The sequence below is a fragment of the Chionomys nivalis genome, chromosome 4 (assembly GCF_950005125.1).
Source record: "Chionomys nivalis chromosome 4, mChiNiv1.1, whole genome shotgun sequence".
NCBI lineage: Eukaryota > Metazoa > Chordata > Mammalia > Rodentia > Cricetidae > Chionomys > Chionomys nivalis.
In genome coordinates, this window is record NC_080089.1 from 9,089,926 (window position 1) to 9,113,295 (window position 23,370).

The 23,370-nt window shown below is 39.5% G+C and overlaps 1 protein-coding gene across 3 annotated transcripts in view; it reads right to left on the bottom strand.

Moving 5' to 3' along the window:
* Cep126 (centrosomal protein 126) overlaps positions 1–23,370 on the bottom strand; it is a 58,044-nt gene that overhangs the window by 27,672 nt on the left and 7,002 nt on the right. Inside the window, exons 3-6 of one of the 3 annotated variants that reach the window (XM_057767976.1) lie at positions 18,760–18,905; positions 15,196–15,307; positions 7,361–7,559; positions 3,893–6,029 (exon numbers count right to left, since the gene is read on the bottom strand). In XM_057767976.1, the coding sequence (XP_057623959.1) occupies positions 3,893–6,029; positions 7,361–7,559; positions 15,196–15,307; positions 18,760–18,905 (2,594 nt within the window). Of the gene's footprint in view, positions 1–3,892; positions 6,030–7,360; positions 7,560–9,138; positions 14,459–15,195; positions 15,308–18,759; positions 18,906–23,370 lie in introns of those variants that run through there. The other 2 variants (XM_057767978.1, XM_057767977.1) reach the window with 2 other exon arrangements.

Below are 23,370 nucleotides of genomic sequence, written 5' to 3' on the forward strand. Positions count from 1 at the left end.
TTTTTAGTCTTCGCTACAGGTTATTCAAATATGTACATTCAGTTACTCTCATAGGCTTATATTTTTAATGTTATTTAAAAATAGCATTATTAAAATTTCTAAGTCTGTACCTTTGAAGTCCTAATCTCCATTGCTAGTCTATCTTTGTTTTAGCTGGCCGTTCCCACTCAGCTGCATAGTTAGTATAGGACCCTGTCCTGTGTGGGAAGGAAGGCGTGCTGTGTTTATCGGTAGCAGGCAAACCACACTCTGACAGTGTGGTCTACATGTTTTGGCCTAGAGGTTTAATTTGACCTTTATCTAAACCTCTTTTAGTTGGGCTTATTCATTATAATTTTTTCTTTATTTCTTGATGAGGATAAGCATAATTATTTCACTGTAAGGAATTAGTCTGCACTTTAGAATATGATCTCATATAACATGTGTTTCAAGGTTTTATAACTTCCACAATAATTTTACTTATTTTTCTCAATGTTTTTTTTTCCCTGTTTCTCTTCATTCTTGAAAAAACTCAGTCTCTATCCTTGCTTAGAATTTTTTGTAGTGAATAGTGAAGAGATTTAGGTTACTCTCTTTGCATTTAATTTTCCACCTCTAATGTAGTTTGTATCCATCCAGCTTATGAAAAGTCTCGTGGCTAGAGAGGATGGGTCATTCATTAAGAGCTCTAGTTAGGTTCAATCTCGACCAGAGCAGGCCTGAGGCAACAATGCTCACAGGAGTAGGTACTAGGGAGTGACCACTGGGGGAGCTATTAGAGAAATGCAAATCAAAACAACTCTGAGATTCCATCTTACACCTGTCAGAATGGCCAAGATCAAAAAGACTGATGACAGCTTAAGCTGGAGAGGATGTGGGGTAAAGGGAACACTCCTCCATTGCTGGTGGGAGTGCATGCTGGTGCAGCCCCTTTGGATATTAGTATGGCAACTTCTCAGAAATTTAGGAAACAACCTCCCTCAAGACCCAGTAATACCACTTTTGGGCATATACCTAAACGATGCTCAATCATACCACAAGGACATGTGCTGTGGGACAACGATCTTGTACTCTGTAAAGATTTGTATTGATTTAATAAAATGCTGATTGGCCAGTAGCCAGGCAGGAAGTATAGGCAGGGCAACCAGGCAGGATGTATAGGTTGGGTGACCAGAACAGGAAAATTCTGGGAAGAAGAAAGCTTAGTCTGCAGTCATTACCCAGACGCAGAGGAAGCAAGATGAGAATGCCTTGCTGATGAAACGTACCAAGCTATGTGGCTGACACCGACAAAAATTATGGCTTAATACATGATGTAAGAGTTAATAAGAAGCAGTTTATAATTAATGTAGACCTCTGTGTGTTTCTTTGGGACTGAACGGCTGCAGGACTGTGTGGGACAGAAACCTTTACCACTATCAACAGACATGTGCTCAATTATGTTCATAGCAGCATTGTTTGTCATAGCCTGAACAATTGGAAACAATCTAAATGTCCCTCGACCGAAGAATGGATAAGAAAAATGTGGTGCATTTATACAATGGAATACTACAGAGCCAAAAAAATAATGATATCTTGAAATTTGTGGGCAAATGGATGGATCTAGAAAACATCATTTGAGTGAGGTAACCCAGACCCTGAAAGACAAATATCATATATACTCATTCATAAGTGGCTTTTAGACATAAAACAAAGAAAAACCAGCCTACAATTCACAATCCCAGAGAATGCAGACAACAATGAGGACCCTAGGAGAGACATACCTGGATCTAATCTACATGGGAAGTAGAAAAAGACAAAATCTCCTGAGTAAATTAGAGCATGGGGACTTTGGGAGAAGGTTGAAAGGGAGGGGAGGATTAGGAGGGGAGTAGAGAAAAACATATAGCTCAATAAAAACAATAGAAAAAGAGCCCTAGTTGCCATCACAGAGGACCTGAGTTTGTTGGTACTTACGGTAGGTAGCTAACAAGAATCTGTACTCAAGTGTCATGGGGATCCTGACACCCTCTTTTGGCCTCCATAGGCATCCTCACACATGTGGCATAGATATACATAGACCAAGTGACAAATAAAAAATAATCAAAAAATTAAGTAAGGTGTGTAAATCCTGGCACGTGTGAGGCTAAAGCAGGCAGATCTGTGTGAGTTCAAGGACAGCATGGTCTATTTACTGAGCTCCAGGTCAGTCAGTGATATACAGTGAGATCCTGTCTCAACAAAACAAAACAAAACTAAACAAATCTCTCAAGTCTCAAAAACAACAAATAAACAAACGAAGGAATGAAAGAAAAGCCAGGGTGTCTACTAAGTGTCAGGCCCTGTTGAGATCTGGAGTACACTGTATAGTACACAGCAAACTCCTGGTCTTTAAAAAGGACACTGAATATGAATGTTGGAACTCTCTGTGCACACTACTTGTTATTACTGTAGTGCCCGCGCCCTCTATGAACAGCCCTTGCTCTTTCTCAGTATGGAACTGATTCCCACTGGCGGGAAGTTTTATGGACTTCTAGTCCATTCCCTTCAAGGGGGGAGTGGCTTCACAAGCCGTGAGTGACAGGGCCAATGCATTCAATAGAGAAGTAAATCTCAAAACTGTTCTAAACAACGGTGTCTGTTCTTTCACTACTTGAAAACAGAGACAAAACGCCAACAGAGGCAGAGCTGCAGTGCTCTGGAAGGGATGGGAGGGCTGTATACTTATTAAAACACTTCTTTCTTTAAACTGCAGGTATTGCCTTATGGCACCTATGTGGCGTTTGGAGGTCACCTAGGAGTAGACAGTTCTCTCCTTCCACCATGCAGGTTTCAGGGATTGAATTCAGGCTGTCAAGTTTGGTTGAAGCATCTATGTTCACCTGCCACCTTGACAGCCTGTTAACATCTACTATTAGCATATAAGGAATTCATATAAAAATTTAAAAATAAGCCGGGTATGGTGGCACATGCCTTTAATCCCAGCGCCTGGGAGGCAGATGCAGGAGGAGCTCTGTGAACTTGAGTCCAGTTGGTCTACACAGTGAGTTCCCAGGCCAGACAGAGCTATACTCTATGTCAAACAAAACAGAACAAACAAGTGTGGAGGCCCCAAAATGAGCCTATTTACACCTTGTCTGAAGGTCAGAGAGTTTGAGGTTGCTCAAAATGGTTGACAACAACCAGGGCTACACATCCTGACCTAGGTGTGGTTACCTGGTCCTTTTGACATTAAGATGGACCATACAGGTAGATCTACTCCGTCCTGACTAATGGTCAGGACATTCAAGCATACTTCTGGTCCTTCTTTTGAGATAGGGGGTTTGACCTTGAGAGTGGTCACCTTCAGGTTACTTTGTATAGGGTGGGTTCACTGCCTAAACAACAAAATGCTAATGACTTGATGTTGTCCTTTGTATCACGTTAAAGCAGTCTTTTGTCTTCTTCCCCCTGCTGTATTGGGTATGAGAAAAGTGTATGAGAAATTAAAGGCATTTGCGTCTTTGTTCTCTGTCCTATTTTTCTAATCCCCATTCCCCTACCCTAGTAAGTGGTATTTTTGTCGAAGGGTCGTAAGTTGTGACATAATCTATTTAAATAAACAATGCTGTTTTCCCATGGTGCTCATGTGACAGAAATCTGATTACAACAGCAATGACAGAATCCGCTGGAATAAGGATCAGATGCTATTCTTTTTATTATCTATTCTTTTTAAACATCAAGGGAGGTTATAGAAAAAGAGAGCTAGCAAAAGTTTCCGATTTTAATTGAGTGCAGGTTAGGTAATTCTCTGAAGAACTCCAGCTACTACAGCAAGTTATAGTATAGATAGCTAAGTTATCTTCATACTATAACTCACTATACAGTATACACTGCCATACCCAATATGGAAAATGTCACATGACTCTGAAGAAGATATACATTTTATCCTTACCAGTGGCTCTCTCATTTTGGCATTCATGGTTCCTTCTTCCCCATGAGAAAATTGATTCTTCTTCGGTGCTTCTAGGAACCAATGACTTGTAGCTCTCTTCACAAACAGGACTTTTTTGGGTACAATATACTGTCCCGTCTTGCTGGAAACTTGTGTGAGGGCCATTTGAATGGTTTCCTTTTGCTGAGGTTTGGCACTCTGGAGAGTAAGGAGATGGCAGGGCTGGGGTCACAGCGAGTAGGTCAGAACAGGCATCTGAGAACGGGAGGCGACTTTCCTGAGTCCACTGGTTCAAACGGCACTCTGTTGGAAGCACACATGAACTTAAACAGTTCTGTGTCATGGTGCTTTGGGAGTGTTCAGGTGTGGCTAAGTGACAAGAAGACACTTGCACAGTTTTACTACTTTTAATATTTGTTGGTGGTTTAGGCGGAGGATGAGGTATAATTAGTTTCCCCTGAGTTTGGGCCAGCGTGTTGGCTTTGTTTGAAGATGGTGGCTGGCTGACAGTGGCTTTTCTGTTCACATGAACAAGGCCTGTTTGGACCTTTGCAGATCCCATTCTTCTAGTCACCCTTGCTCCCCTTGGAGCCTTAGACTTTGGAGTCTTAGCGTCACCAGCAGGTATAGGACCAGCATGTACAGGGGCTTTGTTCTCTTCTCTTTTGCAGCCTGACCAGGCTTGTTTAGCAAAGCTATAGCCTGAAGGTATAGAAGAGTTCAAGGGCACACTGTCCGTGTCACACCCTCCTAGATCAGTAACATTTTCGGAGACACCATCATCCGTGGCCTTCTTTCCACCAGCAGAATGTGCAGGGCAATCAGGAACAGCTGTTAGGCTGCGGGCGCCACTGCTGGTGTGACAATACTGTAACCACTGTGGCGCCATCCCTGCCCTGCTCCTCACTGGGGGGCCACCATCTGCACAGTTCTCTGCGTTGCCACTTTCATCAAGCCACCGCAGCTTCTTAATAGTCTTTGGGGTTCCTGTACCTTTCCCTTTCTGTCTTGTTAATTCAATACTATCTCTAATAGCTTCTGCCTTTTGATGTCTAAACTTAAAACCCTGATTTATAACTAGTGCCTTGAGATAATCATGCTCGTATCTGGAGTCTTTCTTTAATATGCTCTTAGGCAGTCTCACCCCATTTTGTTCGTGGACGTTAGGCTTCACGCCGTGCTGGTCAGGCGAGTCACAGTCAGGGGTTACGTCACACAGTGGTGCTGATGGCCCACTTGCTTTTTGTTTCCTATCTTTTGAATTAGAATTTTGAGGTGCGTAGGTAGCCTGAAAATTTTCTGAAAATAGAGACAACTTTTCTTTATTACAGTTAAAATAGTTCATCTTTTCACATTTCACATCTTTCATTTCATATAACTTATCAGAACACTGCACGGGATCCATTTCTTTCACACATGTGTTGTCCTCTGATAAAGGGCCACCTGACTGTGAACTGGGCGACAGCACAGGGACACACGAAGTAGGAAGGGAAGCAGTTCTATTTTCTTGAGTTGACTCAGACAGTCTCTCTTGGATGGAAAATGAAGCTGCTTCCTGGGTCAGAGATTCTGGAGTAGTCCAGGCTCTACTGACTTTAAATGTTGGGCTCTCGGCACCTGACGGCCTCTCCCTCTGGAGAGCTCCATCAGCGGGATCACTGGTCCTCACAGTGTGACTTTCGGAGGGGTTTCCTCCTTTTTTATCTAGAGCAACTACGGAAGGACTGCACACCAAGAGCACTGAGTCATTAGCAGTTCCTGTGGTTCTCTCCACGGCTCTGCTCAAAGTAGGTGGATTCTGTTCTTTATTAGCCAAACATTCCCACGAGGGAAGAACACTAGATTTACCGAACATATCTGAAAAGGATGCAACAGGCTGAGTATTCTGAGCATCTAAGTTTGTAAGCCAATTGTTTATATGCTGAGTTTTAGAGAATGACAGATTGTCTTCATCAAAGCAGTTTAGATGAGCTGACTGCAGATTCGCCGACTTGAGGGGAACAGAATTCTGCTGGCTTGATGTGGAAGGAGCCATGCTAAGTGTTAAGTAGATCTCTTCCCGCTCTGCAGCCTCAAGGCTGTCTACACTTGAGAGAGTTTCAGAATTGGTTATCTGATTAACTTCATCACAGAATTTCTGAGGGGGAAAAAGAAGACTGTTTTATGTTGTAGACTCACCCAATTGTTACTAGGTTCAGTTCTCCTAGACACAAAAAATAATGTGACTATAAACAGTACAAGTATAAGCTACGCCCCTGAAGCAGACCTCATGGTAAAAAGAAAGTAACAAAGCCATAAAAAGTGTGCTTCCTTTCATTTCAACTCCCAAAGGAAATGCTCAATTATTCTGGCCACCATGATAGCTTAGAAATAATTGCTATTCCATTTAGGGTAGGGAGTTTCTTCAAGTTTCATAACACTAAATTAATTCTGAAAACACTTGTTTATAAATTAGATTCTCTTCCTGAAACCCTCATTGGCCTTCAAGGAAACTCTTGATGGTTCTGTGACACAGCAGCCACCATCACCATGAGCTCTGAGCCCCTTCCCTTTTGTGTTGAGATTGAGTGTGGTCCTGGGGAGGCTACCACGATCCATCAGACAGTTCTACACACATGCCTGGACAGGCAGCGCTAAGTCGACTCAGTGGGCTTGAAAAACAAAGCACAAGTTGGGAGGGAAATGTGCTGGTGGTTATGAGTAGGGATTGTTCCAAATGCATTATATGCACTAGGAAAATCCCCAAAATAAAGAGAATTAAAAAAAAATAATGTTATGTGACTCTAACATGAACTTTCTGTTGGTAGGAATTATATCTTTTTTATAAAGGTCTGGAGTAAGATTTTCAACTCTCGTTGTATGTAAGAGACAAAGCATTTCATAAAATAAATATGGCAGTGAGGATCAGAAGTTAAAGGATAGCACTGGTTACATAGTAAGTTTGAGGCTAACCTGGTCTAAATTAGATCCAAACAAAATACCAACAAAAATGTATGTCTGGGCTCCACTGGTTCATTTCCCACATAAGATCCATGTAGTAGTCTTATACTTATTGTACAATTTCTATAGAAGTGTGTGAACTTAGGTTCAAGAACTACTGGTTTTAGGGGCTGCAGAGATGGCTCAGTAGCATGTACATTGTGAGCTTAGGCTGCTTTCTTGAATATAATCTCTAACAATAATACTTCTATTACACTATACTACTTTCAAACAGCTTTTATATTTGTTATAAAATAACACTCATACATCCTATGTTTTTTAAATAGGTGGAAAAATAAGAAGAGCAGAAAGAGCCCTGGGAACAGGCCAGGGAAACCCCAGGTGTTCCTTCAGCATCTGTGATGAGGCTGTGCTCACTCACCGCAGGCAACATTCTTACAGCCTCTGTTAGCTGTGCGGAGAACACTGTGAGGCACGACAGAATTATGACTAAAATTATAACACCAGTAACATAGTTATCTTTCATACTTGCAAACTGCTTAAATGTTGGTTCTCTAGGAGTTTCTGAGTCTCCTCCACTTTAAGCTGGAACACATTTTTGTTAGTAGCTAGGCTTGCTATGTTGTTTTCCGTCATTTCTTTATCATGGTTAATTCTGCGTACGAGGTATTTTTGATGTTTGTAATCATTTTTAGACAACGCTGAAGGCAAGGCAGAATCTATAGCTCTGTGAACCAGATATAAAAAGATTTAGTACATTTAACTGAAATGAACTTATTTCTATAAGTATATAAATGACACAGTTGTATACTATGTGCACATGTCTAGATAATTACATACAAGGATATTGGAGAAATCTACAGACATATTAGAATGAGAATTTGAATAAAATGAGGGTGAGGCAGAGTGCAGACACAGAGGAGCTTCACATAGGGATGCCTATTCACCCAGGACTTCCGTTACTATAGCCCATTTTTTTTTTTTTTTTGCCCATTCTTTATCACTCGGGCAGGGGCAGAGATACTATGCCTGTGTTGTCGTTTGTCTAGGCATGTGTTTATATAGATAATATTTATTAGCTTTAGTCCTTAGTTATGTCATGACCAGTAACAATTCCTACATCCCTAGAAGAGTGGGCTGAGACTCAAGCAGGTGGAAATTATGAACGCTGTGTTGTCAGGGAAAGTATGAATGTCCTCCTTGCAGAACTCGTCAAGGGAGTGTGGCTCTTATGCAACCAAGAATATAAACCTTTCTTTTCAGTTTGTTTCAGGAATATAATCAGAAATATAAGCATATTTTTAAAAAATTTATTTACTTATTTAATGAACATTGGGGTTTTGCCTGCATGTATACATACAGAGGTATGAGGCCATCAGATCCCATGGAACTGGAGTCACAGATAGCTGTTAACTGTCATGTGAGTGATGGGAATTGAACCTGGGTCCTCTGGAAGAGTAGCCAGTGCTCTTAACCCCTAAGCCATCTCTCCAGCTCCATATAAATATATTTTTTAATCCTAGAAAAAAGAGTGTCTTCAATGGAGTTTATTTTTAGTGTATTCAATTAGGACTATATTTCTATATACATATGTATTTTAACAATGTTGTACTGTCTGGAAGCTGAGAGCTTGCTATATTTCAGTAATACACAGAGAAAAACTCAGTTCCTTCAAGGACAAGTGGGTGATGAAGAATACAGCTGATTGAGGGGCATTTATTAGCAACTCAGTTAAATTAGTTCCAATTAAGTCAGGATAAAGAAACGTTTTAGAAGGTGGCATATTGCCACATGTGGCATTACTATCTCCAATACCCATATATGTCTTTATTTAGACAGACCAGATCAACAAGATCAGCGATGACTATATTCATTATTCCAGGAGACCATGGCTAGTGAGAAGGTATTTAATATATATTCCTAAACAGTGAGGGCATGTTTCTATTTATTTTTGTTTTTAAACTTTTCTTCCCTTTCTTCCCTTTCTTCCCTTTCTTTCTTTCTTTCTTTCTTTCTTTCTTTCTTTCTTTCTTTCTTTCTTTCTTTCTTTCTCTTTTTTGGATACAGGGTTTCTCTGTGTAGCTTGGGAGCCTTTCCTGGAACTCACTCAGTAGACCAGGCTGGCCTTGAACTCACAGAGATTCCCTTGCCTCTGCCTCCCCAATGCTGGGATTAAAGGCGTGCACCACCGTTGCCCGGCTGTTTCCATACTTTTCTACTCTTATGTAATTGTTCCCCTTTAGTTACCCTTCCCAAACAAAATAGAACTAACTCTACAAAATATCTAATAAACTCAATTTATTTACCTTTAAAGTTGTCGTCTCTCAATTTTTTCTTCTCTACTCCACCTTCTTCTCTCCTCTTCTCTACTTTCTTCCTCCAGTGAGGAGGATTGAAGGGATGAATAGGAGTAAAAGGAGATGGGGAGGCAGAAATGGAGATAGAATGGAGCATGGGAGGAAAGGAAGAAGAAATCATAAAAGAAGAGGGAGAAGGAGACGCCGGAGAAGGAAAAGCTAGGTAAGCTGGAGGCAAGCACGGAGAAGATGGTGAATGCAAAGGAGAGGGCAAAAGAGGGACGGATGGACTAGGTAAGGGAGGGGAGGGGGGAGGAGAAGAAAGTCTGGATGAAGAGGAAGAAACGACTACCAAAGGTGACGAGGATGTGGAAGCAGAAGGCGATGAAGGCAAAGTAGAGGATGGAGAAGGACATGGAGGTGGGTGGGGGAGAATCAAGGCAGGCAGATGGTCTACAGAGGCCTGAGGCTGATTTGACAGTGTTATGGCTTGTGGAACAGATTTCTGAACTGACTGACAAGCATCAAACCCAGCAGAATGTTCAGGCAAAGGAGTGATACAAGGGAGGGGTGGGGCTGGTCGCACTGGATGACTAGATAAACTGGAAGGCTTCAAAACAGGGAGAACTTCCAAAGGGGTTGGGGAAAGAACCAGTCGAGCTGGAAGAGAACGGCGGATCAGGGCAGGCCTTAGAGTTGCGGGGGTAGAAGGCTGCGCCGCAAGCAAATGTTTGGGTCTGAAAGTTTTATAAAACAATCTGTTCTGTGAGTCAGGATCAGGAATAATGGGAGAACTCTGGGATTGGTGAGGCTGAAGGACAGGTAGCCCAGAAGGAATAGGAGCTGGCAGACTAGGAAAACTGCTAGAAAAACTAGAAGTAACTGGGGCTGGAGGGTGAGGGAGATATCTGGTAGGATAGGATAGTAATGGGGCCGGTAGAAAGGTCTTTGGAAGAGTGGAGGGGACAGATAGATGGACACAGGTCTGGTGGGTGGGACAAACACCAGGGTAGTCAGGAAGATTTTGGGGAGGATGGGGTAGCAATGGGGCCTGTGAAGAAGACAGCTGACCAGGTAAGTAGGGATCAGGATTGGAGAGAGCTGGACAGGCAGGAATGGATCTGCATAGGTGGGAAAGTATTTGGACAGGCAAGTAGAAAGAACCTCATTAAGATTTAAAACACTCTATTACTGGGCTGCCTGTAGGCCTTTGATTGATTTTATCCTTTGGGGTAGATGCTTGATCTTCCATTGGTCACACTGACTGAGTGAAACAGGTACCCAGCTGACTCGAGCTCACGTGTTCTCTCCTTTCAAAAGTCTGCTGCATGGGTATCGGCTGGAAAATCCAGTTTAAACCACTAACTAGTGTGAAGAGCATATGCAGACACCTCTGGGTAGTGGGTGGTTCGAAATGGACTCCCTCATGACAAATACATGGATATTGGAGATAGCTGTCTAACAAAAATCAATCTGTTCCAGAGAGTTTAATGCAGGAGAGCTATGCCCTCTTCTCTCCATCCACCAGATATGCCAAGCCGATTAGCTTTGTGCTAAGAACTCATTGTGATGAAAGGCTGGTTATTTCTTATAGTTTAAAAGTTAATACCTTATTAATATTTTTATATCTCATTACTTCCTAAAGAGGTTTCTATATTCCTAAAATCCTATTCGCCATTTCTTTTTATTGAGGCTTAAGAATTAGCCTTCACTTTTCTAAACAAATTTTTCTTTTAGATTCTAATTTTTTATTTTTATTTTCAATTAGCATTCTATGTTAGAGCCACCTCTTGGGCTGAGGCTGTGGCTAATGGTAGGGCTTGTGCAAAGGGCTTCTCAGTCCCTAGCACAAGTACTGCTAACCTTTGCTTCTTTGGAACTGTTTCATGATATTTTATTTCTTAACTACTTTAGGTTTATACTCCACTGAAATGTATTTGTAACATGACAATAGCTTATTAATCTTTGTAAAAACATTTGAAAGAAACTTATTTCCACAAAACCAATAAGTGATCATTAATAGTCTAAAATTTCATATTATATGGCATTTATCACATTGTATACTTAATATACAATATTTATCACTGTTAGTTATTTGGGGAGAGAAGTTCAACTTTTTATTAGTTAATCATGGCAAGTTCTCTCATAGATTATACATATTGGCTTTTCAAATAAAGATATATATATATATATATATACACACACACACACATACATACATACACATGAATATCACAATGTCACAGCCAAAAGTATATTATGAAAACCAGGTATTCTAATACAGAATGTAGGTTATTTCTCACAATTACAATACATAATATTTATTATTTTAGTACCCATCTGCTAAAATGATAGCATATTTGTTTGCTTCCAAAGAACTGAAGCTATTCGGACAGTTTAAAGAAAATCTTAACCTTCTTCTGTTTTGAGTTGATTTCAACGGTTAATAAAGTGCCTTGGCCCTTTGATAGGACAGATTCGGTAGGCAGAGTAAATAGAACAGAATGCTGGGAGGAAGTGAGGCAATCGCCATGCCTCTCCTTTCTGAGTCAGACGCCATGGATCCAGCCACCAGGTCAGACATGCTGAATCTTTCCTCGTAAGCCACCACCTTGTGGTGCTACACATATTAATAGAAATGGGTTACTCAAGATGTGAGAGTTAGCCAATAAGAGGCTGAAACTAATGGACCAGGCAGTATTTAAATGAATACAATTTGTGTGTTGTTATTTTGGGGCATAAGCTATCCAGGCGGCCAGGAGCCGGGCAGCAGGAATGCAGCCTGCCGCTCCTCCTACAAAACCACCATGTTTTCATTTATTTTGCAAAAGAAGTGTTTCTTAAAATGGACAATGCCTTATCAACACAAAATAATAGTTGATATACAGAAAAAGAAACTGGAAAATGAAGGGTCTCTGTACAAAAATGTTAAGTAGTTCTGAAGTTTTAAATTCAAAGCTCCCTCTGAGCCCTGCCTGCCTTGGCCATTAGGTGCCATCTGTCGTCCAAAAAGCCTTCCTAGAGTATTCTAAAATCATACAGTCTTCATGTCTCCAACTTTGGTTTCTTAACATACATTTGTAGATTGTTTCACTTCAACATGTTGCTTTGCTTATGATGAACCACTTACCCAGTAACTGTCAAGGTAGGATTTGACCACTGTCTTTAAAGGCTTTAGTTTTCTTACTTCTCGGGTTGCTCCTTGCAGGCTCATTCTTAAGGCCAGCCTTTTGGAAGCTTTGAGTTTGGCCTCTCTTTTTTTACTCTACGAGAACTCCTCACAGAATCTTGTGTAAACTGACTGTGATGTTCTACATATCCTCTTAGCCTTCTCAATGGATTACTTCAGCATTGGGGTACCTTTCTATGTTAGCTCCTTGGGAAGTAGCTCATCTACTGTGATCACATTGTTTTCAGTGGTATTGTCATTTGTAGGAGGTATGGACTCAGCAAAGAATAGCTTCCAACTGTTCTGTGGCCTGCCCTAAAGAATGCTCCTATATTAGGATAGTGTCTTGTTCCATACAATGTTTGATTGCTTGCTTAACTCAAGGCCACCACCGATAGATACCAACCACTGTTTTGTTTTTATCTGTGATGAGACTGTCACATCTATATTCATGTCCTAGACTTCTTATCCTGAGAACCCTGCATTTCAAACTTACAACTCTCCCTAGCTTCCTTTCAACCATTCTCCCCCTAAATCTGTCCACTCTTTCCCCATAGTCATATTCTTTTCACTGTAGTGAAAAGCTTAACACGAGATCTGCCTTCTTATCTGCATCTTATTTATAATAATGGTTTCACTCTTTTGCCTGCAATTTGCTGACCAAATCCTGACTCTGCAATCATCCCCAACTCTTCATCTTCTATTTCCCTCCTTGTTCTGAAGAAGTCATCATTTTGATAATTGAAGTACCAGATTATCTGATTTTCCCACATTTAGTCTGTAAATGTGGGAAAACTTCCAAAACATATTATTGGGAGCTTGCTTCAACTTTTTTCACTAATTATTTCTAGAACACCTTACTTAACAGTCTCTTCCTGTTTAACTCTTGGCTTCCTTTGTAACTTTCCTACCGACAACTCTCTTCTCACTGTACATGTAAGCCAAATTAAACTAATTAAACGGAGGGAAGTGTTTGCCTCCTTACATATATGCCACAGACCGCATGCAGACGTCAGAGGACATAGTTGTTTCTCTCCTTTGACCACATGGATCCTGGAGATCACATGCACATTGTCAAGCTTGGTGGCGAGTGCATTTACCTTCTAAGCCATCTTGATTGCCTCAAAGCTTATATTTCTTAACACACAGATGCATCTCACTTTCTAATCTCTTATCTAGTTAAGCTCTTAATTTGTGTTCTCTGATTCACCTGTTATTATTATTATTATTATTGTTGTTTTGGATAGGGTCTCTTGTAGCTGAAGTAGGCTCTCAAGTCTTGATGTTCTTGATTCCACATTATGAGCTCTGGGATTACAGGCATGCACCTCTATTATAACCTCAAAATATGAGTTCTCTCTTTGTCTCTTGCCTATCTTTGCCTCTTTCTCCTTTCTCCTCTTCTTTCTGTAGGGTGAGGGTCAAGCCCAGGGTCTGGTGCATGCTGAGCTCTAGTACCAGCTGATTCAACACGATCACCACTTTGTCACTTGTGAACTTGGCATGTGCTCAGAATTCTGCCTGCAGTGCCATTCACCACTTGTCCTGATTAACTCATGTTTTTTTCAGAGTTTGGCTGAAACATTCCTTTTTTTTTTAGTGTGATTCTTTAAGCCAAGAGTCTAGTACTTTCCCAGACCCTAATGAATACTGAAAGAATGGAATTATTTGTTTTTAGCTCTAATCAAGAGAATTATTGACCCAAAGAATTCTAAGAACAGAATAATGTTCTGTATAGGTATAATATTAAAACAATTTATAGCCTGAATTATTAATAACTTCATGCAAGTAAATGTCTGATTATTACTGTTCATATGATGTAATTCTATACATCTTTGGGAGTTCTAGGGATCAATCCCAGGCCTTACATATGCGAGACAAGATATCTATATATGTATATATAGTTAGAAAATCCTTTGGAAGGGCAGTCAGTGCTCTTAACCATTGAGCCACCTCTCTAGCCTCTAGGGATTATATTTTAACTCCACATTGATTTCCAATGCTTCATCTAGTTCTCTTCATATAGTAACATCAAAAATGTTGGGAAAAATGGAAAAGACATTTATTGGAGGAAGCATAATGACTGACTAGTCCATGCTATTGCTTTTATATGATTTACTTATGCAACTATGGAAAGAAACTATAAATATTGCAGTTTTTACTAAGATAATGACAACAAAAAATAATGAGTGAGAAAAAAATCACTACAACCACAAAATTACCTTTTAAAACTAAATTTGTATCAATACAATTTAAGCAATGTTATCTATTCAGTAAAGACAACAATAAACATCAATATATTAAAATAGTTTTGATATTTTTTTCATATAAAATTATTTACTATTGACAGTATTTGTATTATTAGTGACTATAGGACAGCAAATCACAATTGACTTAATTCTTAACTTGTAAAAAGAACAAATTCTAAAACAGAGATAAGAAGTAACCAGTGGGGCTGGAGAGATGGCTCAGAGGTTAAGAGCACTGACTGCTCTTCCAGAGGTCCTGAGTTCAATTTCCAGCAACTACATGGTGGCTCACAACCATCTGTAATGAGATCTGGTGCCCTCTTCTGGCCTACAGGCATACATGGAGGCTGAACACTGTGTACATAATAAATAAATACATCTTCAAAAAAAAGTAACCAATGATCTTGGCAGTGATGACACATGCCTTTAATCCCAGTGCTTGGGAAGCAGAGGCAGGTGGATCTTTGTGAGTTCCACGACAGCCAGGGCTACACAGAGAAACCCTATCTCGAACCACTCCACCCCCCCGCCCCCACAGAGAGAAGTAACCAATGAAAAAGACCACAAATTCAGCAAGTAGAAGGCCATATGGTTATTACATAAAAAGTGATAAGTCTAATAATATTAAAACAGTAATAAATTACTTACCGCCAATTTGTTGTTGGTCTTTGGTAAAGAGGAATGTTTACTTCTGATTTTAAGTTGGATTCTTGAATTTGTTTAAGTGCCTCATCCAATGGCGGGACTGGATTGTGAAAAACTAAGCAAATAGAAAAAACATAATAAGGAATCATTTTTTATCACCAATGGTTTATTGATAGATAACTGGCCAATAAAGTATTTCAAAGTTCTTATATAATATATATATATATTTTTAAAGATTTATTTATTTATTATGTGTACAACATTCCTTCCATGTGTGCCTGAATGCCAGAAGGGGGGTGCTGGGTCTCATTATAGATGGCTGTGAGCCACCATGTGGTTGCTGGGAATTGAACTCAGGACCTCTGGAAGAGCAGTCAGTGCTCTTAACCACTGAGCCATTTCTCCAGCCCCCTTATATAATATATTTACAATAGAATTAAAATTTAAACTTTGATATGTTAGTCCTAAAAAAGAAATTGTTATTTTGAGATCTTCATTATTAATTTTATGATGATACTTATTTGGAAAGAAGTTAATTTGAAAAATGTGTAGGTGTGTAGGCTTTTCTGATATATAAACTCTTCTATATTTGATCTCATGGTCTCAAACTTTTAGGATAAAATTTTACATATTTCTCTGAATAAAATGAAAAAAAAATCAACTGACTTTGGGCATTTACTGCTATAGAGCTTATTTTAATCACTTTGTAAGTATGTTCATCCTGACTATAGCACAGGTGCTATTATTATTATTATTATTATTTTGTTTTGGTTGTTTGAGACAGGATTTCTCTATAGCTTTGGAGACTGCCCTGGAACTAGCTCTGTACACCAGACTGGCCTTGATCTCACGAAGACCCTCCTGTCTCTGTCACTGGGATTAAAGGCGTGCTATTTGAATTTTACAACTGAGGAAGCCAAGGTATATGAAGAAGGTAAGTGATGTCCTCACGACCATATGCTACATGGACACTAACCCCACACAGCTCTTTAGACCTCTTATCCATTCTTATTCTTGTTTTCTGTACACATCCACTTTGAAAGCCTTCCAGTGTGCACTTAGGCATGCAACACATTTCTTTCCGTTCCTTCTAATGTTCCCCTCACTGTCATTCAGGTAGAAACACAGCTGTTTCTTAAGAATGCTGCCTCTTGCATTAAATATGGAAATATTATGTTCCAGTCATCAAATTCTATATATATAATTCAAAGCCTGGGGATAGAAGAGATGATTTTTCTAGGTCCAACTCTTTGTACAAACCTAACACTTTACTATTCTATTGTCTGTAGTTTTCTCCAAGGTGTTTAAGCGAACTCACTGACAATTACACAGGGGTTAGTTCAGACTTGAGCTCTAGACATATGAGAGGGTAACAGGGGTGAATATGATAATATTATATACATGTATAAAATATCAAGGTAAAATTTATGACATAGAATGAATACATGCTAGTAAAATACTGTCATTTATTAAAGAGTATTATGTGTGACGCTCTCTGCCAAGTTCTCCTTGTAGCCTGTCTACTCCTACACTTAGTGATCCTATTGACTGTGGTATCCGAGAAGATTACCTCTTCTGTCTATACAGTTACTGCTTGAGTGAGGAACATAACACATCTTCCCAGAGCTAGTCTCCTCCTAGCCTTTAACTTCAGGATGTTGCTACTTCCATCCACATTCCATGTTGTCACTAGAGTTACCCTTCTAACAAAGAGACCTTACTATGGGAGGACTCTCTAATATTCATTTCCTTTTCTTAGTAAAGAAGCTCATACTGTTATGAGTAGAAACATATCCAATATTGAAAAAGTTTCAGTTTCCCTTACAAATGGAGCTAGATAGGTTAAATTATATAGAGGGAGGCCTCTAAGGAAATGATTTAAAGGGCATAACCTTTCTGTCTTCTTTTTTCTATCTATCCAATCTCATGGCTGGTGATCTAGCAGCTACCATATCCACAGAGTAAAGTTGGAAGCCAGCTGTAGAAAGTAGTTAGCTGAGAGACAGCAGAAGTCTGTACAACCGTGGAACCAGCTCTTGACCCCGACCTCAGGACCTAGCCTATGAGAGAAAAAGAAAACTCTACCATGTTTTGGTGTCTTTTGATGGTGTCAGTGTTCCTTGCAGCACCTCTTTACACTAAGATCCCTTACCAATAGAGAAATGGCTTGCTTTCCAGTTCAAAAATGTCTTTTTGGATAAAGATGAACTTTCTAGTATGACATACGAAGTTCTTCAGGAGTTGGCTCCAACTTATTTCTAGTTTCAAGTTAATATTCTTCTCTTCTTATCCCCTAACTTATGCTTCTGATACACGAAAGACACAGTTCACTTGTATGAACTGTTCCTTCTCTCTGGCTACCCTTTGTATTTCTCTTTGCCTGTAAAGATACTAATTCAAGAGTCATGCATGTCATTGTTCTAGAAACAATGACTTCGTGTCCTGACATAAGCTAATGCTCTTTCCTGTGTTTTCACACATTCTGCTATCACATCAATTATTGTACCAATGAAAATATTTAAATTCTTATCCAAAATAAGTTGTGATTTTTAGCATTAGAGTACAGCTTCATATTTCTGTAGCTCAGTATAGCTGGGGACAGAGTATAACACAGTATAGTACACGATGGCTGGGTAGATGATGGTACTGCCAGCTCTCTTCCTGTAAGCCTTGACATACTGTTAGTTCTGTCTTGCTGTTTAAGGTCCAAAAATGTGAATCTGATATGAAAGCATCAATCACACTCATACTTAAATTCCTTTTTGAAATGTATGTGCTGTGTATACACAAGGTCACGTGTGGAATGCATGTATGTATAGATGTGTGTGAAGGCTGCAGGTTGGCACGGAGTGTCTGTTTCGATTACTCTCCACTTGGTTCATTCAGACAGGATCTCTCAATTGAAACAAAAGCTTGTCAAGACTAGCTAGCAGCTTGCCCCAGGGATCCCCTGTCTGTGCTTCCTTAGTGCTGGAGTACAGGCTGTGGTCACAGCTGCCTCACTTTACATGGTTCTGGGGACGCAGACTCCAGGCCTCATGCTTCACAAGTGTTTTATACATGAAGCCAGCTCCTCGTCCAATTATATATCCTTCAATTCTTGATTGGTTATGGGCCTTATATCATTGGATTCTATTACTTTGTAGATGTTGTGCTTTGCCAATCGTTCAAATAAGAATTTGAAGTGAACTACAAGTAAAATACCAGAATGAATGTAACACTAATTTCCTGAACGCAACAGCTAAATTTTCTGTTAAGTTACTTGAAAGAAAAAATTGATTTTAAAAAGACAAAACACTGTGAACTAGCGTGATGTTGAAAGAAACTCGTGAGTGAAAAGAGGGTTTACCAATGCAGCCAACACAGTATTCTCCAAATTCAATTTAAGTCACATTCCTGTTTTTCATTTGCTTAAAGTGCCTGCTACTCAAACAGCACACAAGGCTGTTGTGGTTTTGATTTCTACTTAAAACTTTTTTTAAAATCTGTAACTTTATTGTTTACTTGATTTAAATTTAATTACAACTTTCATTTTTGTTTCAGAATTGTTTCAGAAATGATAGGTACCTGCTTTCTTTCTCTGAGAGAGAGGAACATGGGCACGCTGGAATTTTTCAGTAACTTCTTCAAATTTCTGTTTCCTCTGTTGCAGGATGCGCTCTCTAATTTGATATTCTCTTTCTTCTTGTTCTTTGCGCTTCTCTTCAAAAGCTCTGGATTTAAGATGTGATGGAAACAGGAGAGACAGACATGAAGTTCTGAACAAAACGGAATGAATGATGTGAAAACACCACTACTTATGAAATAACAGTTTTCATTTTACTTAGAGACAACACATGTCTGATTTTAACAGGCCATTGGCTAAGAATTAAAATATCCTTGGCAAATGGTAATTTCAGACCACCATTCAGATCTTTTGAATGAAGAGAAAGTCCTTCAGTTAGGCCAACATCCCATACCTTGCTGGGGTAAAAAGTCTTTCCTAAGAGCCATGCTGCTTCTGGTATTCACTGGTGAAAAAGAAGCAGCATTGCAAATTATGGGAAAGTTAAGGAAATGACTTTTCTACCTTTTACAGCAAAAGCTTAAAATTGGAAGTCATATAAATCTTAACTTGGCTAAGAACACAATTTTTATAAAAATGTTGGTTTTGTAAATATGAACCAAGAACTCTTCAGTAGACAAAGTTACAAACATGTGCCCTGTAGTGTCCAGTTTGAAAAGGTATTTATTATTACTATTATTATTATTATTGTGGTGTGGTGTGGTGCAAGTGCTCTAGCAACTTGTGGAGGGCAGAGGCTAACTTTGAGGCGCTGGTTTTTCTCCCTCCCTCTATAAGAGTCCTGGGGTCACACTCAGGTGCCAGGCTTGTCAGGTCAGCATCTTTACCTACTGAGTCATCCTGTCTGGCCCACATCCCCAGTGTTCTTAACGTTCCTCTTTATTATTTATAATTGCCCCTACGCACTTTTTATTTTCTCTGTTTTAGTTGTACTGCCTCAAACAGTTAATTTTGTTCTTGCAAAACATGTTTGTATCACTCAAGAAATGTCTGTCTGATTAAAAAGTCCGGCTCCAGCGCAAACCTGACACCGGCAGGAAAGCGCCCAGGCACTGCCTTGTCGTGTATGAACTTGGGGACAGCTAGGCGAACTCTTTTAAGGTCCTTCCTGTTCTAGGCCACTGTGGACCACTATTAAAGGGCCCACCTTGTCCATGGAACTGGTCGTCTAGAGAGCTGCAGCACCAGGGACAGAACTTTGGGTTTTCAAGAGGTAGTATGTGGGGTGCAGCACCACAGGAAGGGAAGAGAGTCTGATCTCCCTAAACGATTTCAAGGACCTAGTTTCACAGCTTCATTAAGTACAGTGTTGGATTACTAGCCAGAGAGCTTAGAAAAATAAGAAAAATACAAGGCATCCACATTGTAAAAATAAAATTACCTGTTTGCAGGTAACATGATCTGATGTACATAAAACTCTAAAATTTCTACATAAAGCTGATACTAATATATAAATTCAGAAAATATATAAAACCAACAGACAAAATAAAATGCATTTCTATGTACATCATTATATAATGAACAATCCAGAAAAAACACATTGCATTTTCATTTACAATAGCATGCATGAGTATGCATGTGCATTTAAGCATGCATGTACACCCCCCCCAAATACATATTTTAGGGATAAAACTCAACCAAAGAGGCAAAAATGACATATACCAAAAACTACAAAATACAGATGAAAGAACTCCAAAGGAACGCTTATCGATATTTATGATTATTAGTCAGTGGGGCTCAAAGCTTACAGGTTCTATCCGTTCTCCACTCTGATTATGTAGCTCCTCATTAATGAGTCTGGTCCTGTCACTCTGCTATGTCATGCTATGACACATGACAGTGATGCTATGTGACTTCTTGGGCTACACTGGATGTTTTGCAACACTTAACTGACATTTGAGAATGCTCATTTTAGGAAATGTCAGGATGCAAATATTATTACTGATGACCTTGAGAACATCTCGCGGAGACGCAGCCCAAGTTAGCTAGCTAAAGGAAGAAACAGCTACAGTCAGAGAACTGTCTGGGTTGCTTTCAGCAATACTGGTGAATCAAGCTAGCACAAAGCATGTGACTAAAGAAGCACAACGAATGTCAAGTTAAGCAGCACTGTAAGATCACCACAGATAAAACTTGAGGAGAATCATAGATGAAATCTGAGTGCAACAGCATGAGACTTCCAAGAGAAAATCAAGCAGCTACATCAGTTAACACAGACAATCAGAATATACTGTTTTAGGTTACCAAGTTTGAGGGGGCTTGTTATATACCAGCAAATGATTCATATAATAAGTACAAACTGATTTTTTTTTTTACCATGTATCTGTTACTTACTGGAGTTGGGGGATAAATATATAATACAAATAAATTATCTACCACTTTTACTTCATTTGTTTTTGCTGTTGGAGACAGGTTCTCACTATGTACCCTTGTGGTCTGGAACTTGCTGTGTGACCAGGCTGGTTTAGAACTCATAGTGATCTATCTTTGTCTAATGAATGCCAGAATTAAAGGCATGTGCCACCATGCTTGTGTTCTTTACTTCTTTGTATATTTAAATATGATAACTCACACCCATTACGTCTATGCGGTATTTGGATTAAAACAAACAGTGTTTAGAAAGTCATATTTCTTTTCTCTCTGGAGACATGACATTTAAGCTGGACAGTCATGAAAATTTTGGAGAAAGAAAGTACTCTAGCAGAAGTAATGGCAAACAAATGCTCAGAACTAGAGAAAGAGACAAGACAGACCTCCTCCTGAATATTTAAACTAAGAAAACACAACCAATTTAGTAAAGAGAAATGAGAGCTTCTGAAGCTAAGAGGTGGTATCCTCCTTGCTAGCATTATAAAAATTATTCTAATAGCAAAATATCATCTCTATTACTTTATATTGCTCCATAGTGATCCTGTGCTCTATATTAAAATGTGCCCAGTCTTTTCAAGACTATAGAATATAGTCTGTACTAAGTTATGTCAAATTAAAGCACTGACAGAATGTGGCCAGCAAGTCTGTGTTTTCCCTCTTGAGCTCTGTGACATGCCCTACCATAGAGTCTGAAAAATTAAGTATAGCAATTTTACATTATAGTTCTTTCCTTCCTCAGTCAGGAGTTGCAGGATTTCTTTTATCTGGTGATGTGTCAGGCACTCAGAAAAGCAGTGGGAATGAAGAGGCAGGTGATGGAAGTGAGGAAGAAAGTTTCCCCACCTCTACAGGGTTTAGACTCAGAAAACCATGTTGTCATTCCTATTGTCTCTAAGCTTGGCATTTTTCACAAAAGACACAGTTGGCCTTGGTGACTTTTGAAGGGTCTGCTCAATGTGTGCAGTTCTGCTTCATGAAATGCGTACAACACCTTGGCTCAAGGTGAGCGACCTCATTAAATGACACCATATGCCAAGCTGTTTGTTTTCTTTCCCAGGAGTCTACAATTGTGTAGTATCATTTGCTGGAAGTATTCCGAGGAACTAATAACGTGCCATGGCGACAGTTTCTGTAGCAACATAATAAGCAGTAGCATTAAGAGTACCTGAGCCCCAAGAGGTGCTGGGTGGGACCAGAGAGGCTGCCTTTTGTGCGCCTTCCTTTCTCCTGGACAAAACTCTATTTCAGATGTAGGTAGTTACAGCCTTCAAACATGATACTTTAAAATTCAACCACATTTTGAGGTATTAGAAATTAAAAAGTAGGCACAGAGCACCCTTTCAAATTAAAATGCAATTGGAAGAAATCTTTTTCAAGAATAAGATATAACAAATGATGGTGCTAACAGCCTGCAAGAGACAAAATCAAGAAAATACCCAGAGTTTTCTACATGACAAAGAGGCATATGCTTTACATTATTAGCCCTGTCCTTGTCAAGGTCAAAATTAATTACAATTTCCCAAATCTATACTGAAATTCCTAATTTTTCAATGGGTTACTTTTCACTTGATTGGAAAGAAAAACAAACTGGTGAAGAAAACACCCAAATACAGAACACCCACATTCTGATTAACAGACAGAATTAACAATGTATGTAATACAAAGTACTGCCTCCCCCCACTCTCTCTCTCTCTTTTCCTTTCTCTTTGTTTGAGGCAGAGTTTCTCAGAGTAACAGCTCTGGCTGTCCTGGAACTAGCTCTGTAGACCAGGCTGGTCTTGAACTCACAAAGCTCTGCCCATCTCTGCCTCCTGAGTGCCGGGATTAAAGGCATGTGCTACCACCATCTGGCCAGTACTTCACACTGTGATATCAGCTGGGCAGTGGTGGTACACACCTTTAAACCCAGCACACAGAAGGCAGAGGCAGGTGGATCTCTTTCAGTTGGAGGCCAGCCAGGTCTACAAGAGCTAATTCCAGGACAGCCAAAGACATACAGAGAAACTCTGTCTCAAAAAAGAGAGAAAGAAACAAAAATTAAAAATAAAAAGAAACAGAGTAAAAAAAAGAGTTACATAAAGACAGAAAACACACAGAGAATCTGGATACTGTATGTTATTGTGTTGTCTTTGAATTGTTTGACTGTTGAGGAAGGAGCAACAGCTGCAAAAGACATTTAATTATAAATGCTGCTGGATTAAACCAACCTATATATTTTGAAACTCCCTTGACTTCAAAATTTA